We start from the raw sequence: 14,337 nt of genomic DNA, 5'->3' as shown, positions 1-14,337 counted from the left end.
GTTTACCCCCATGTAAATCCACATGTATCTTTACCTATGTGCAAAAAACTATGTCCATTTCAATGTTTTAATATTCAAATAATTTTTTTTACAGAACTGTTATAACTATTCTAATGCATAACAAAAAAGCTTTGAAAAATGTAAAAAATAAAAATTACAAGTAAAACTGTGAGCTACTGCTCACTGATGATACCCCCGCCGAAATATTTCCGTAAACAGGAAGTTGTTGAGTGATGAATCTGAAAACGCATCACACGGTATAGCTGACTTATATAAACCCTGAAACCAAATTTCAGAAATCCTTGTCAAGTAGTTCCTGAGAAAAATTTTCAACATGGCTATCATGTGTAAAATAATACAAGTGTACGGTAAACAGGAAGTTGTTAAGTGATGAATCTGATAACGCATCACACGGTGTAACTTACTTATATAAACCATGAAACCAAATTTCAGAACTCCTTGTCAAGCAGTTCCTGAGAAAAATGTGACGAAAATTTTCAACTTGGCTATCATGTGTAAAATAATACAAGTGTTCGGTTAACAGGAAGTTGTTGAGTGATGAATCTGATAACGCATCACACGGTGTAACTTACTTATATAAACCCTGAAACCAAATTTCAGAAATCCTTGTCAAGTAGTTCCTGAGAAAAATGCGACGAAAATATTCATGGGACTGACGGACGGACTGACGGACTGACGGAATATATAGAATTCAAATATAGAAAAATATTCAACGAGTGACCGAACAACACATTAATTCACGAATGCGCTGTTTGGTCACGAGTTGAATATTTTTCGGTATTTGAATTATTTGACTAGTTATTCTTTTAATTACATTGACAATGAGCTTTTTAATGTAAAAATAAAATAGAAAATGCAAGGGACTATATCTTTTTCTACGCATTCACAATTTGTTTTGATGTAACGTCATCAACACTGTCTTGATAACACCTATTATTATACCTTACATATTATTATAAACAATTCTATTGGATAAAACACTATCACGTGACATGGAATAATTCAGTTAATTTTCATTTAAATTCAAGGAAGCACGAATAACCCTAAAAATTAACACCCAGCGATGAATAACCCTAAAAATTAACACCCATCGGTGAATAACCCTTTTATTCACCGGCAAATAACCTTTTCAGCCTCTTGGTTTCTTAACCAGTTATTTCCCGTAAGAATGACGTCATCAACGTTTGTAAACAAAAAGGCAAGCCAGCGGTTTGGGAACTCTTCAGAGGACGATATACAAAGACTTCTTTGTGACAAAGACGCTAAAAACACAAAAAAGCAACCAAAGCAGCTTTGACATGTCTGATGCAATTCATGTTATCGACAGAAAGAGAAAACTTGGTATTTGATACACCAGAACAACTGAGCTAGTGTTTAATCAGAAAAAAAGATGGTACGCATTACAAACTTTCGGCTCTGAAGGGATTAAGATTCGGACTAGCCAGGCATTTCCTTAAGGAAATGGATGTTGACATTATAAAAGATGTTAGATTCAAAAGGGCAAATGATATATTTAAAGCCGTTTCTGTGCAACTGAAATGGGAAGGACTTGGGAGCATTGACCACACCCCATCATTGGATCAACAAGACCTGCAAAAGTTATATGGAAGTGTTGCCATGAAAGTTGATACCCCTGCAGGACTCCTACACAAAGTATGGTTTGATATTATGTTTCACTTATGTCGACGAGGACGAGAGAACCTATGAGAAATGAATAAAAGCACCTTTGCCATACAAACAGATGCCAGCGGACGGGAGTATGTTTTCCAGGCCCATGATGAGCTTGACAAGAACCATAGGGAGAATTCAGATAGCTGCATTACTGAAGGTCGCATGTACGCAGTACCAGGTAAGGAATAAATATAGAGAAAAGTTCGGCAAGTTTCTAACAAATAAAAAAAAGAAAGAAAAGTTGCATCTTCAAAATGACACAAAAAAAAAAGGAAAATTTGATGCGGGTATGAGCAGACACTGCCCTTGTCAAATAGGCTATTGGAACTTAAATGGCTTGAATTTGTTTTCTGTATTGTTTTTCAGTTGATGAAAAATCAGAGGAAATGTTCAGTTAACTTGCATGAAAAGACATTGATCACAATAAAAATGGTACATCCCAAATAAAAAAAAAAACTTCAATGCTTAAATTATCACTTGAGTCATATGAGCATGCCCAAGTTTATAACAGTGAATGTATTTATAATTATATTAACATGAGAAACTAACAGATGTGTTTACCTTTATTTTAATTTTATTTTTAGGTCACCCTCTGTGTCCTGTGGCAACTTTCAAAAAGTACTTGTCCAAGCAAAATTCAAAAAGAGATGACTTGTGGCAGTGTCCACTGAATTCTTACGACGACTCCAGAGAAATATGGTACATGAACCAGGGGTTAGGAAAAAACATGTTGTCAAACCTAATGAAAGTAATCTCCAGACAAGCTGGTCTGTATCAAGAGTTTACTAACCACTCCATAAGAGCAACAAGCATTACTGTCTTAGATGTTAACAAGTTTTCTGATCGTGACATAATGAGTGTTTCCGGGCACAGATCTGAAACTTCTATAAAAAATTATACAGGAAAGGTAACAACTAAAAGGAAATTTGAAATGAGCCGTGCGCTATGCAAATCTGTTATAAATGCCGAAGAGATGGTTGAAGTTGTTACCCTCTCACAGGAACAAATTGAAGTTGAAGGAGAAATAAATCTCTCCCAAGAACAAATTGACCAACTTATGGAACCACTGATTGAAAATTTAGAACCAACTACTGTCAGTGTTTCAGTGAATGTTAACGCAGATCATGAAGCACAACCTGTCAATATGTCTAACTTGTGCAAACAACCAGCAAATAACTTAATGGATAATGTGCTTAAACCTCTCGAGAAAAAATACCATTTACACCCATGATTAGCAATTGTAATGTAACATTCAATGTAAATTTAATTTCTAAGTGAAAATGATCATAGTTACTTCAGTCATGGACTGTCTGTTCGTATTTGTATAATGTTAAATTCCAGCTATTTCAATAAATACTGATTTAATAAAATACTCTCTTTAACTTGGAGTTTGTCAAATATACGACAATTTGAAAAATAAAACTTAAAGAAATATTCAACAAGTGCAAACACTCGCCCTCAGGGAAATAACCTTTTAAAGGTTGACAATTTTGGATATTCACCTTTCCTAAGGACCATAATTGTATATTGTTGTGTGACGTCAGAGGAGTGAAATTATCCAGTTTATTTCCCATGCGAAACTATGGGTTTTTATTTCACTGGGAAATCACGGTAATTTATTGCAAACAATGAAATAATATAATTTTCTACAAAAAATAATGAATGATCATGGCTCATATTTCTTTATTTTGACATGACATCATGTGAATGAAAATTCTCAAGCTGAAAGTTATCCTGTTACTTGAAAAAGTGAAATTTTGTGAAACGTGTTGACCATATTTGAAAGGAATATAATCTTGGTCATGCTTCACATCACCATTAGATATAAATTATTTTGTTGTGTCATCTCATTTCCATATCATTAATTTAGTTAGGGATCATAGATATATTCTTACGAGGAAGCTCCGAGCATGGTAAATTCAAATACATTTTGCATGAAATTTTGCAAATCTGTAAAATAGATTAGAAATTCTTCAACAGTACTATGTAATGCTTGCAAAGAAATGTCGTCTCCACAAAAAATAAAAGTCATTAAAATATTTTTTTTATTATTTTAATAATTATTATTTCAGTGTTATTCGGTCACGAGTAGAATGTTTTTCGATATTTGAATTCTTTGATTAGTTATTCTTTTAATTACATTGGCAAATGGCTTTTTAATGAAATTAAAGTAGAAAACGTAAGGAACTATATCTTTTTCTACGCATTCACAATTTGTTTTGATCTGACGTTATCGACGTCTTGACAACGCCTATTGTTGTATGACGTCAGAGGAGTGAAATAACCACGTTTATTTCTCATGTGAAATTATCAGTTTTTATTTCACTGGGAAATCAATGTAATTCATTGCAACCAATGTAATAAATAATAAAAAAAAAGTAAAATCACAAAAATACCGAACTCTGAGGAAAATTCAAAAAGGAAAGTCCCTAATCAAATGGCAAAATCAAAAGCTCAAACACATCAAACGAATGGATAACAACTGTTATATTCCCGACTTGGTACAGGCATTTTCTTATGTAGAAAATGGTGGATTAAACCTGGTTTTAAAGCTAGCTAAACCTCTCACTTTTATGACAGTCACATCAAATTCCATTATATTGACAACAATGTATGAACAAAACAAACAGACATAATAGGTAAACATGTCAAAAATAGGGCTACAGCAGTCAACATTGTGTTATAATCTTAATCAATATTAAAACAAACAAATATGTAACAAGGAAGCACAAAATTGTATATAGACCAAGCATATTAGCCAAAATTAAAAACAAGAATACACAAATTTACCATAGTACAATAACACAATGACGAGATGTATAAGTACAGAGCCACATCATATATGTATCATAGAAACATAAAAAGGCATATAGACAAAACACATTAGCAAAAATGAAAGGCAAGAATACAAAAATGTTTTTACAGTAACACAATAACGGGATGTATCAGCACAGAGCCACGTCATATGTATCATAGAAACACCAACAGGCATATAGACAAAACACATTAGCAACAAGAGTGCACACGCTGAAATGTCTCGCCTTCTTTACTAATCATTGATATTATGTTGATAGTCCTAAATATAAAGCTTTATTACAACTGTCACATAAACTTAACATTAACCAAGTAAACTAAACATTGACCAATGAACCATGAAAATGAGGTCAAGGTCAGATGAACCATGCTAGGCAGGCATGTACAGCTAACAATTCTTCCATACAACAAATATAGTTGACCTATTGCTTATAGTTTAAGAAAAACAGACGAAAACACAAAAACTTAACACTGAGCAATGAACCTTGAAAATGAGGTCAAGGTCAAATAAAACCTGCGTGACTGACATATAGATCATAAAATATTTCCATACACCAAATATAGTTGAACTATTGCATATAGTATTAGAAAAAAAGACCAAAACTCAAAAACTTAACTTTGACCACTGAACCATGAAAATGAGGTCAAGGTAAGATGACACCTGCCAGCTAGACATGTACACCTTACAATCATTCCATACACCAAATATAGCTGACCTATTGCATGCAGTATTAGAAAGAAAGACCAAAACTCAAAAACTTAACTTTGACCACTGAACCATGAAAATGAGGTCAAGGTCAGATGACACCTGCCAGCTAGACATGTACACCTTACAATCATTCCATACACCAAATATAGTAGACCTATTGCATGCAGTATTAGAAAGAAAGACCAAAACTCAAAAACTTAACTTTGACCACTGAACCATGAAAATGAGGTCAAGGTCAGATGACACCTGCCAGCTAGACATGTACACCTTACAATCATTCCATACACCAAATATAGTAGACCTATTGCATACAGTATAAGAAAAACAGACCAAAACACAAAAACTTAACTATAACCACTGAACCATGAAAATGAGGTCAAGGTCAGATGACACCTGCCAGTTGGACATGTACACCTTACAGTCCTTCCATACACCGAATAAACTAGACCTATTGCTTATAGTATCTGAGATATGGACTTGACCACGAAAACTTAACCTTGTTCACTGATCCATGAAATGAGGTCGAGGTCAAGTGAAAACTGTCTGACGGGCATGAGGACCTTGCAAGGTACGCACATACCAAATATAGTTATCCTATTACTTATAATAAGAGAGAATTTAACATTACAAAAAATCTGAACTTTTTTTTCAAGTAGTCACTGAACCATGAAAATGAGGTCAAGGACATTTGACATGTGACTGACGGAAACTTCGTAACATGAGGCATCCATATACAAAGTATGAAGCATCCAGGTCTTCCATCTTCTAAAATATAAAGCTTTTAAGAAGTTAGCTAACGCCGCCGCCGCCGCCGCCGCCGTAGCCGCCGCCGCCGCCGCCGGATCGCTATCCCTATGTCGAGCTTTCTGCGACAAAAGTCGCAGGCTCGACAAAAATGAAAGACAAGAATACGAGAATTATCATAGAACAATAACACAATGACGGGATGTACAAGTACCAGGCCACGTCAAATGGATATCAATAAAAACAGACTAAACAGTAAAAGTAATATTCCTAAAGACAAATAAAAGAAGAGAATAACACGTTATTAAGATGATAAACAACGTCAGTACCCAGAATCTATACTTCAAGACCATCGTGTATTATTTTTGAAGTTGATACGGAATATTTATCAACAAGGTCTTGGTACCTTCCGATGACCTTTTTTAGAAAAATGAAGAGACGTTCTTTGACAAACCCATGGTTCATCAAATTTCTGCTCAGACACTGGTGACGTTTTACAAAGTCTGAGTAGGAGCTGCAAGCTCTTGAATACCGAATAAGTTGGGAAATGTATATCCCATATGCAGGTGAAGTTGGTATATTGCTACTAAGGTGGGGGAAATTGATAATTTCAAATTTAAAATCGTCTCGTTTGTCATAGATTCTGGTACTGAGATGACTGTGTATTTCAAATTCGAGGTATAGGTCTAAAAATGAGGCAGAGTAAGCCGTGTCTGTTGTTTCTTTAATTTCAAGTTCTGGGGGATATATCAACGAAATCCAATCAGAAAAGATAGAATTATTAATGGAAAGAACATCATCAATATATCTGAAAGTGAAATTAAATGACCTAGCTTCTTTGATCTTCTTGTTTTTAACAAGTGTCTGAAGGAACTCTGATTCATATGAAAATTAAGAAGAGGTCGGCAAGGAGAGGCGCACAGTTCGTTCCCATAGGAATGCCATCAATTTGTTGAAAAAGTCTACCTCCAAATTCAACAAATATGTTATCAATAAGAAACTCCAGCATACTGATCATTAGTTCCTCTGTGTAGCATGTTTTACCTTTTTGTTCACTATTAACTAAATATGCTGTATGGTATCCCAAAGTAATAAATTTATAGCGTATGCTACCGTTTTTATGTTGAAAAGCATTGTGGATTATTTCTTTTAGACGATTTTTCAATTTCACATGGGGAATGGTGGTATACATGGTTGAAAAATCAAAAGTTTTGATAGAACTAATTTCAGAAAAAGATCGGAATTTAAAATTATCTCGAAGTTCTTCAGAGTTTTTTAGAATCCACATATGGTTAATACCACTACGCGAGTTAACAGTTTCACAGTATTTCTGAAGATCCTGTTTCACTGCGGACAGAATTTTGGTCAATCTAATGGACAATTCTTTAGTCGAACATGCAGATGAGCCGACAATGTACCGTTGTTTGTACAGAATTTTGTGAAGCTTAGGTATCCAATACAAACAAGGTAAGTCCTCCGATTTGTTGTTCAATGCAATGTTCATTGAAGTCATGAAGGACTTATGATTCGCCAAAATCTAATCCTTGTCAAATGATATGTCTTTGTATGTGGATTACCTGAGTGCTCATTTATTCCTAATTCTTTTACAAGACACTCGTAGTATTACGATTTACATACAAAGACAATATTATTTGAAGCTTTGTCCGCAGGAACAACAACATACTTATCATGTAGAGATGATAGACATTTCACAGCCTCTTTGTCTCTGAAAACGGACTTTGGTCGATCATTCACACAGTTTTTCAACTTATGAATGCGAAGTTTTATCAGAGACCTGATTGTTTTGACCCATTCTGACAATAATATGCTACATAAAAGTCATCACGACACAAACAACAGTCAGGGGGCGATACTAAACAAGTTATTTTTTTTAGTTACTTATATATTTTTTGTTTTTAAGAATTATTTAATAACTCAATAGTTATTTTAAATGTCAACAGAAGCATGGACTAAATGTAGTTTTAAGAATTATTATATCATTTTATTAAATGAAATCAAGTATTTATCAAATTTGAAATGAGTATAGAGATAAAAGGTTACTTTAAAAAATAAGGACGAAAATATTACTTTTATAAATTATTTTATACATCTTTGAAAAACTTAGTACTTACAAATATGTAATTGTTTTAGATTAAAAATTATAAATAACTCCAAGTCTTAATTAAATAACAAGGTTCTATCTATTTATATCTGTCTTCCTTTAAGATTTTAAAGGAAAATGATATTGAAATAGCCCCAAGAGACCAATCTTTGACCCAGAAGAGTGGTGTCAGAAAGGTAATTAGTGTTTCGGTAGGATTAGTTTTATATTTCATGGGAAAAATAACCAGTTGTCTGTGAAAATTTGTTAAAGCTAGTAAAACCTGTATGAGTGGACACCTATAAGAATAATATTAACAAAAGTTACTTATACATGATATAGAAGTAATATTTGAAATAGCCTTCATTTTCAACATAACTTGTATAGGTAATTTTGAAAATTACTTGTTAAAGTAATGCCCCTAACTAAACAATGGTAATATTTTTTTTATAAAATAGCATACTTAGTACTTTTATAGAATATTATGGCTACTTTTGGAAAAGTTGTAATTCGTTATTGGAAGGCTGGTTTGAGGGGGTAATACCACCATTGTTTTCCCCTAGTACGTCTCTTGTTTAATTGACTTTTTTTTTTAAATTGTATAGAATTTATCTGTTTTAAATAAAGAAATACTTGGCATGAGTAAAAATTTATCCTGTCCAGTACTACAGTGAAAATTTAACATAAAATTGTTTTTCCCCTATAAGTCTTTGTGTAATTGGCATTTTTTTTTTTAGATGTGCAGAATTTATCTATGTTTTAAATAAAGAAATACTTGACATGAGTAAAGTTTTATACTGTCCAGTACTACAGTGAAAATACAACATAACTTTTCATTGCAGATAAGATAGCAAACATCACCAGAAGTTAACCAATAAAATTCCTCTCCCCCTTTTTTCCCTGTTTACATGCTTTAGTAGCCATGTCCCCTTAAATTTCCAAAATATTTTATAGAAACACCAAATAGAATTTTTTTATTGCTTTGAAACACCCAAGATACATGTTTACGACCCAAAAAAAACTTTTCTGCAATGAAATGCATGGTTAATTTCCAACACCTATCAAATTAAATGGAATATAAAAAAAAATCAACCCTTTTCGCATGAAACTGAATGTACTATGTTTTGGTGGTATTTCACCTTGAATTTTTGACAATATAATGGAGTAAAATAAATGGATTTTAGTTCAGCAATCCTCTATTTCTTTTTCTTGAAGGACTATCAATTGTGAAAAGTCCTTCAACCAAACCTATGAATTACAACTTTTCCCAAAGTAGCCATCATTTTCTATTAAAGAACTAAGTTTGCTATTGCATATAAAGTTTTACAAATGATTATAAATCAGCCCGCCTCCGGGTACAGGATTTTCTCGCTCTCTTGAAGACCCATTGGTGGCCTTCGGCTGTTTTCTGCTTTGGTTGGGGTTGTTGTCTCTTTGAAACATTCCCCATTTCCATTCTCAATTAATTTTACCATAGTTTGTGTCTTTGATAACTTTTATGCTTCATTTTATATAGTATAAATTTAAGCTATATTTATATTTAAAATATAAAATTTGAGTATTTTTTTTGTATTGAAAAAGAATGATTATTAAATAAGAAAATGTTTTTGAAACATTTTCTTTCTGTGGAGACTTGATATTTCTTTCCAAGCATTGTACAGTACTATAGAAGAATTTCTAATCTTTTTTATAGTTTTGTAAAATTTCATGCCAGATTTATTTGAATAGACCAGATGTTTACACAGGTGTTAATTGAGCTTCCACTATAATGCTCTACTTTCCTTATTATAGAAGTGCTATAGATTTGATTGACATCTTAATGGATCATGATAATTATTGTCACATAAACTGCTGAGAAGAGCCTACTTTAAAATCTCTGAGCATCCTTCGAGCTTCCTTGTAAGAATAAATCTATGATCCCTTGGAAAATAAATCTACAATTTAAGGCAATGTTTACACATTTACAAATCCCAGTCTCATATACACTAAAACCTTTCTCTGGCAATTGGAAGTAATTCTTAATTACTTAATTTGTTTAAAAAATTAATTCAAACTGAGACTTGAAAAATGTTTTGGCCTAGTGGTATTCTTTTAAGACAAAATCTCTTGGATAAAGCAAAATAGAAGTACAATAACATAAAATATAAAAAATATCATTATATACTAATATACATATATAATATTAAAAACATACCCCATTCATAATTAATAAGCTGGATAGTTTCATTAATTGTGTTGACACCATAGTTTAAGGTATATTCACATGGATCTATGATGAGGAATGGATGTAAGGTTAGACCAAGACCAGGAACTTCTATACAGCATTCTATCCCAGTACATGTGTCCTTAAAATGGCAGGCCATGTTGTCTGGTAGTTCTGGCATTCCTAATGTTCCTAACAGACACTCTGCAAGATAAAATAATTCCCTCTATCTACAGGTTAAGCGAACTAAAAGTAAAGTTTTTAAGTTTCAACAATTTACAAAATATATTTTTGACCTAGGATCTTTGGTATATCGTAACTAAGGATTGTGTCTGGACAAGATTATGTGACATGTCACCATGGTAAAGTTTCCTTTACGATGGACACTTTTTTATTATTGTTTTATATTTTTTATTTTAGAGGGTTGAGTGGAGTATAAAAACATACATAAATAAACACAAAGTTCTATGATTTTTAACTTAAACAACTGACTATGAAAGAACATTTGGTAAATTATCTAAAGTTAATAGGACATACTTATCTATTAATTAGCAAGATTAAACAATCTTTTGAATTTTTGGTGTGGTTGGGTGGCTGTTTTCTAATTCTTTGACATATACCCCACATCTCCTTATATTGAAGAGATTGTATATTTATGATTGTAATGTATATAACAGGGATTGTCTGTGTGATGCCTTCTACCTATCATATTAAACTTAAATTACCATTATTCCATCCCCCAACATTTGGAATATAAGGTTTTCTCTCCCTGTCACAATTAGGTCCACTGAAAAAATCATATAGACCAAGTCTTTTTAGTATCAGTTGTTTCCCACCTTCTTTTACTCCACCCAAAACTTCCATACCAGCTTGTTTTAACCAATTAGAAATGAAAGATGAAATGTCTGGAAAAAAAAAAATAATTGCATTCTGTGATGATACCTCACCTACACAATACATTTTTAAATAAGTTTTACAAACATTCACTTTAATATACATATAAAATTGGTAGAAAATCATTTCTTTTCTAAAATATCATTTGTCCTTCACCATTAATTTTGATGAAAATAATTGATCTTTCTTGTTTCAAACTTCAGCCTACCTGCACTACAGTCTATAGATTTTGTAACAATGTCTGGTAGAGTTTCGTGTAATTCAACATAAGTTGTATTGATGAAATGGTTAGGATCCTGTACAACAGATAACAACTCAGTCCTGCTAATACCATCCCCTATCCCCACAGCTATGATTGTTACATCGTTATTTCTACAGGTATTCACTCCTGTCTGTGTACTCCCTCTGTTTGACTGTCCATCTGTCATCAACACTACATAGTTCTTTACATCATCTCCTCTGTCACCCTTACTGGAAACAAACATGTCTTCACATGCATACCTCAAAGCATCACCAATATCGGTATATCCTTGTTTGTTATAGGGTATCTGAAGAACATTCTGATTAATTACAGATTTGTCATAGCTGGTATCCAGATCAAAACCGGTTCTAGATGTACCAGTCCCTCCAAACATAGACATTCCAACACGGATCAGATTTTCCCCTATGGCCAGTTTGTCTGTGGTCTCTGATATTGCTTCCAAGGACAAAGTGAACTGCTCCTGGCCAACACTTCCAGACTCGTCCAACACAAATATGATATCAGCTGGTGTAACAGCAGTACAATCTAAATGTATTGAATACAATAAATAAGCTAAAATGGTTAAAGAGGTATTTATTTCTACTCCAGGTAACAGTATGATTTTTAGTCACTGATAATAAATATAATTTGATAAATACATATACATTTGTTTTTGTTTTTATTTTTATCAATCTGTTTTGAATGTGATGTTGTCTGATGCACATTTGTCCATCTACTATAGCATACTTCACCAAATTGCTCCTACTGATATAGATCTTATTCATAACTTTGTTAATAAATATATCTACCATAACATGCCATGTGGATTGGTGTTTGTTCAGAATTTGGAGATTTCAAGAAAACTATTACCCATAAACGAATTTACACTTTTGGTATATAGTTGAATTTTGTTTCCGAATGACCTTAGATCTGCTCCGAATAGCCTTCTGACATCAAGCAACAATCACTTTTTAATTATAACGTCAAATTCTATAAATTGTGATGTCAAATTTTACAGGACAGGAACTTGTATGATTTTAAGTAATGGCGGACAAATTTGCATACAAGTGCAAATACGTCTATTTAAACCATTTGAAATAAATCCAAACAAGGTTGAAACATACCAAGTTTTACATGATTTAACACATTTTACTTTAACTCTAAAAGATGCAAAATATGATTCAAGAAATTTAACCCTGTCCATGTCAGTTCTTTGAGTCATAGTTTTCTAAAAAGGCTCTTTGATTTATGACACTGTTTATGACAGATTGTATCCCAAAAATAAACTTTTTTGTGCCAAACTACTACCTTGTATTATATCGGTGGTCACTTACTTTCCAGATCTTACTATATTGACTGAGATGCTGTAAGGCATTCCCATTTCAGGTTAAATTGACAATATTTTATGTTACCTTTTATCCAGTCATAAAACTCTTGAGAACACACTGGTAATGTTTGCTGTTTTAGGATGTGAATTCCTCCATCAGGTGCACAGAACAAATCACCATCAATAGGAAAACAAATAATGATCTTGGCATCTATTATGAATCCCTGACTGCCTTCCATCTTGTCAATAGTATACCTTTGAAATAATTCAGAGATAACAATCAATTGTCCATTATATATATATTTTATGTGATGGTTTGTGTTCATTTTTGAAGTTGCAGGTAAATCAAGTCACCAGAAACTAAGTAATTTCATCTGAGGAATAACAAAAAAAAAACTTTAAATAAATTTTAAACTGAATTGACTAAGAAAGTAGTTAATACATGTATGGTTTCAGTTGTTAAAATATGATATTCCCTACTCCTAACAACAAAATTATTATATTTACATTTACCTGTGTACGTTGTTTTATTTAACGCCATTTTCTCCCAGGTTAGAGTTGTCTTTTCGACACTGTTCTAACATCTTTTTTATTAATATTGTATTGGGTCATAGATCAAACTTATTCATTCAGTGCATGTTTACTTGTTTTTGTTTAAATGTCTTTTTGATCGAAATAAAAGCCATTTCAATTGATATTTTATAGTGTGTCTTTTTATGTTATAATGTAACACTACTGTCTCAGGTTAGGGTGAAGGTTGGTGCCTGTTAAAACGTTTAAACCCACTGCATTTTTATGAACCTGTCCTAAGTGTCAGGAGCCTGTTGTTCAGTGGTTGTCGTTTGTTCGTATGGTTCATAAGTGTTTCTCGTTATTTATATATATTAGAAAGTTGGTTTTCCTGTTTGATTGTTTTACACTAGTAATTTAGGGCCCTTTATAGCTTGCTGTTCGGTGTGAGCCAAGGCTCCTTGTTGAAGGCCATACTTTGACCTATAATTGTTACCTTTTTATACATTGCGACTTGGATAGAGAGTTGTCTCATTGGTACTCATACCACATCTTCTTATTTATATTATAAGATAAGATATTAGATAAGATAAGATATTTTTTATTTCCATTTATGGGCCCCAAAGGGCATAAACATTACAACATCAATAATTTTTTTCATAATACAGTACAAACAATGAGATAAAAAAAAAAAAAAAAAGTTAAACGAGAACTATTTAAGTTCTTAAAGAATACGTAGATAAAGTATGTTTTTTTTTTTAATACTAATGCATTTTATTGCAAGTGTGGTTGATATAGATAACAAACAAGCAGCCCAAAAAAGAAAAAAAGAAAAATAGATATCCACGTATGTATAGTACACAAAAAGTTGGATCAATTAAATATATAATAATATATATAAAAGTAAGTATGCCCAATTTATTCAAGCGTAGTGCCAAAATATTTGAAAACTTACTCAATAGAAACAGGTGCTGGGTCACCATTTCCAATACCCAGAACACTCTTCTCACCTACAATATAGTATAAACAGAGTGTTAAGTCCAAGATTCCTAACTAGTCCAACAGGCAAACGTTTATCAGATGTCATTTTTGAAATATTCCT

At 32.5% G+C, this 14,337-nt stretch overlaps 1 protein-coding gene across 1 annotated transcript in view; it reads right to left on the bottom strand.

Annotated features, from left to right (window-relative positions):
• LOC127709614 (uncharacterized) overlaps positions 1 to 14,337 on the bottom strand; it is a 401,059-nt gene that overhangs the window by 248,163 nt on the left and 138,559 nt on the right. Inside the window, exons 44-48 of the mRNA XM_052215217.1 lie at positions 14,191 to 14,245; positions 12,811 to 12,980; positions 11,366 to 11,944; positions 10,989 to 11,168; positions 10,255 to 10,467 (exon numbers count right to left, since the gene is read on the bottom strand). Coding sequence (XP_052071177.1) covers positions 10,255 to 10,467; positions 10,989 to 11,168; positions 11,366 to 11,944; positions 12,811 to 12,980; positions 14,191 to 14,245 — 1,197 coding nt within the window. The remainder of the gene's footprint in view (positions 1 to 10,254; positions 10,468 to 10,988; positions 11,169 to 11,365; positions 11,945 to 12,810; positions 12,981 to 14,190; positions 14,246 to 14,337) is intronic.

This window comes from Mytilus californianus, unplaced genomic scaffold (assembly GCF_021869535.1).
Source record: "Mytilus californianus isolate M0D057914Y unplaced genomic scaffold, xbMytCali1.0.p SCAF_7, whole genome shotgun sequence".
NCBI classification, from domain to species: Eukaryota; Metazoa; Mollusca; class Bivalvia; order Mytilida; family Mytilidae; genus Mytilus; species Mytilus californianus.
This window is presented reverse-complemented; position numbering and strand designations above follow the sequence as displayed.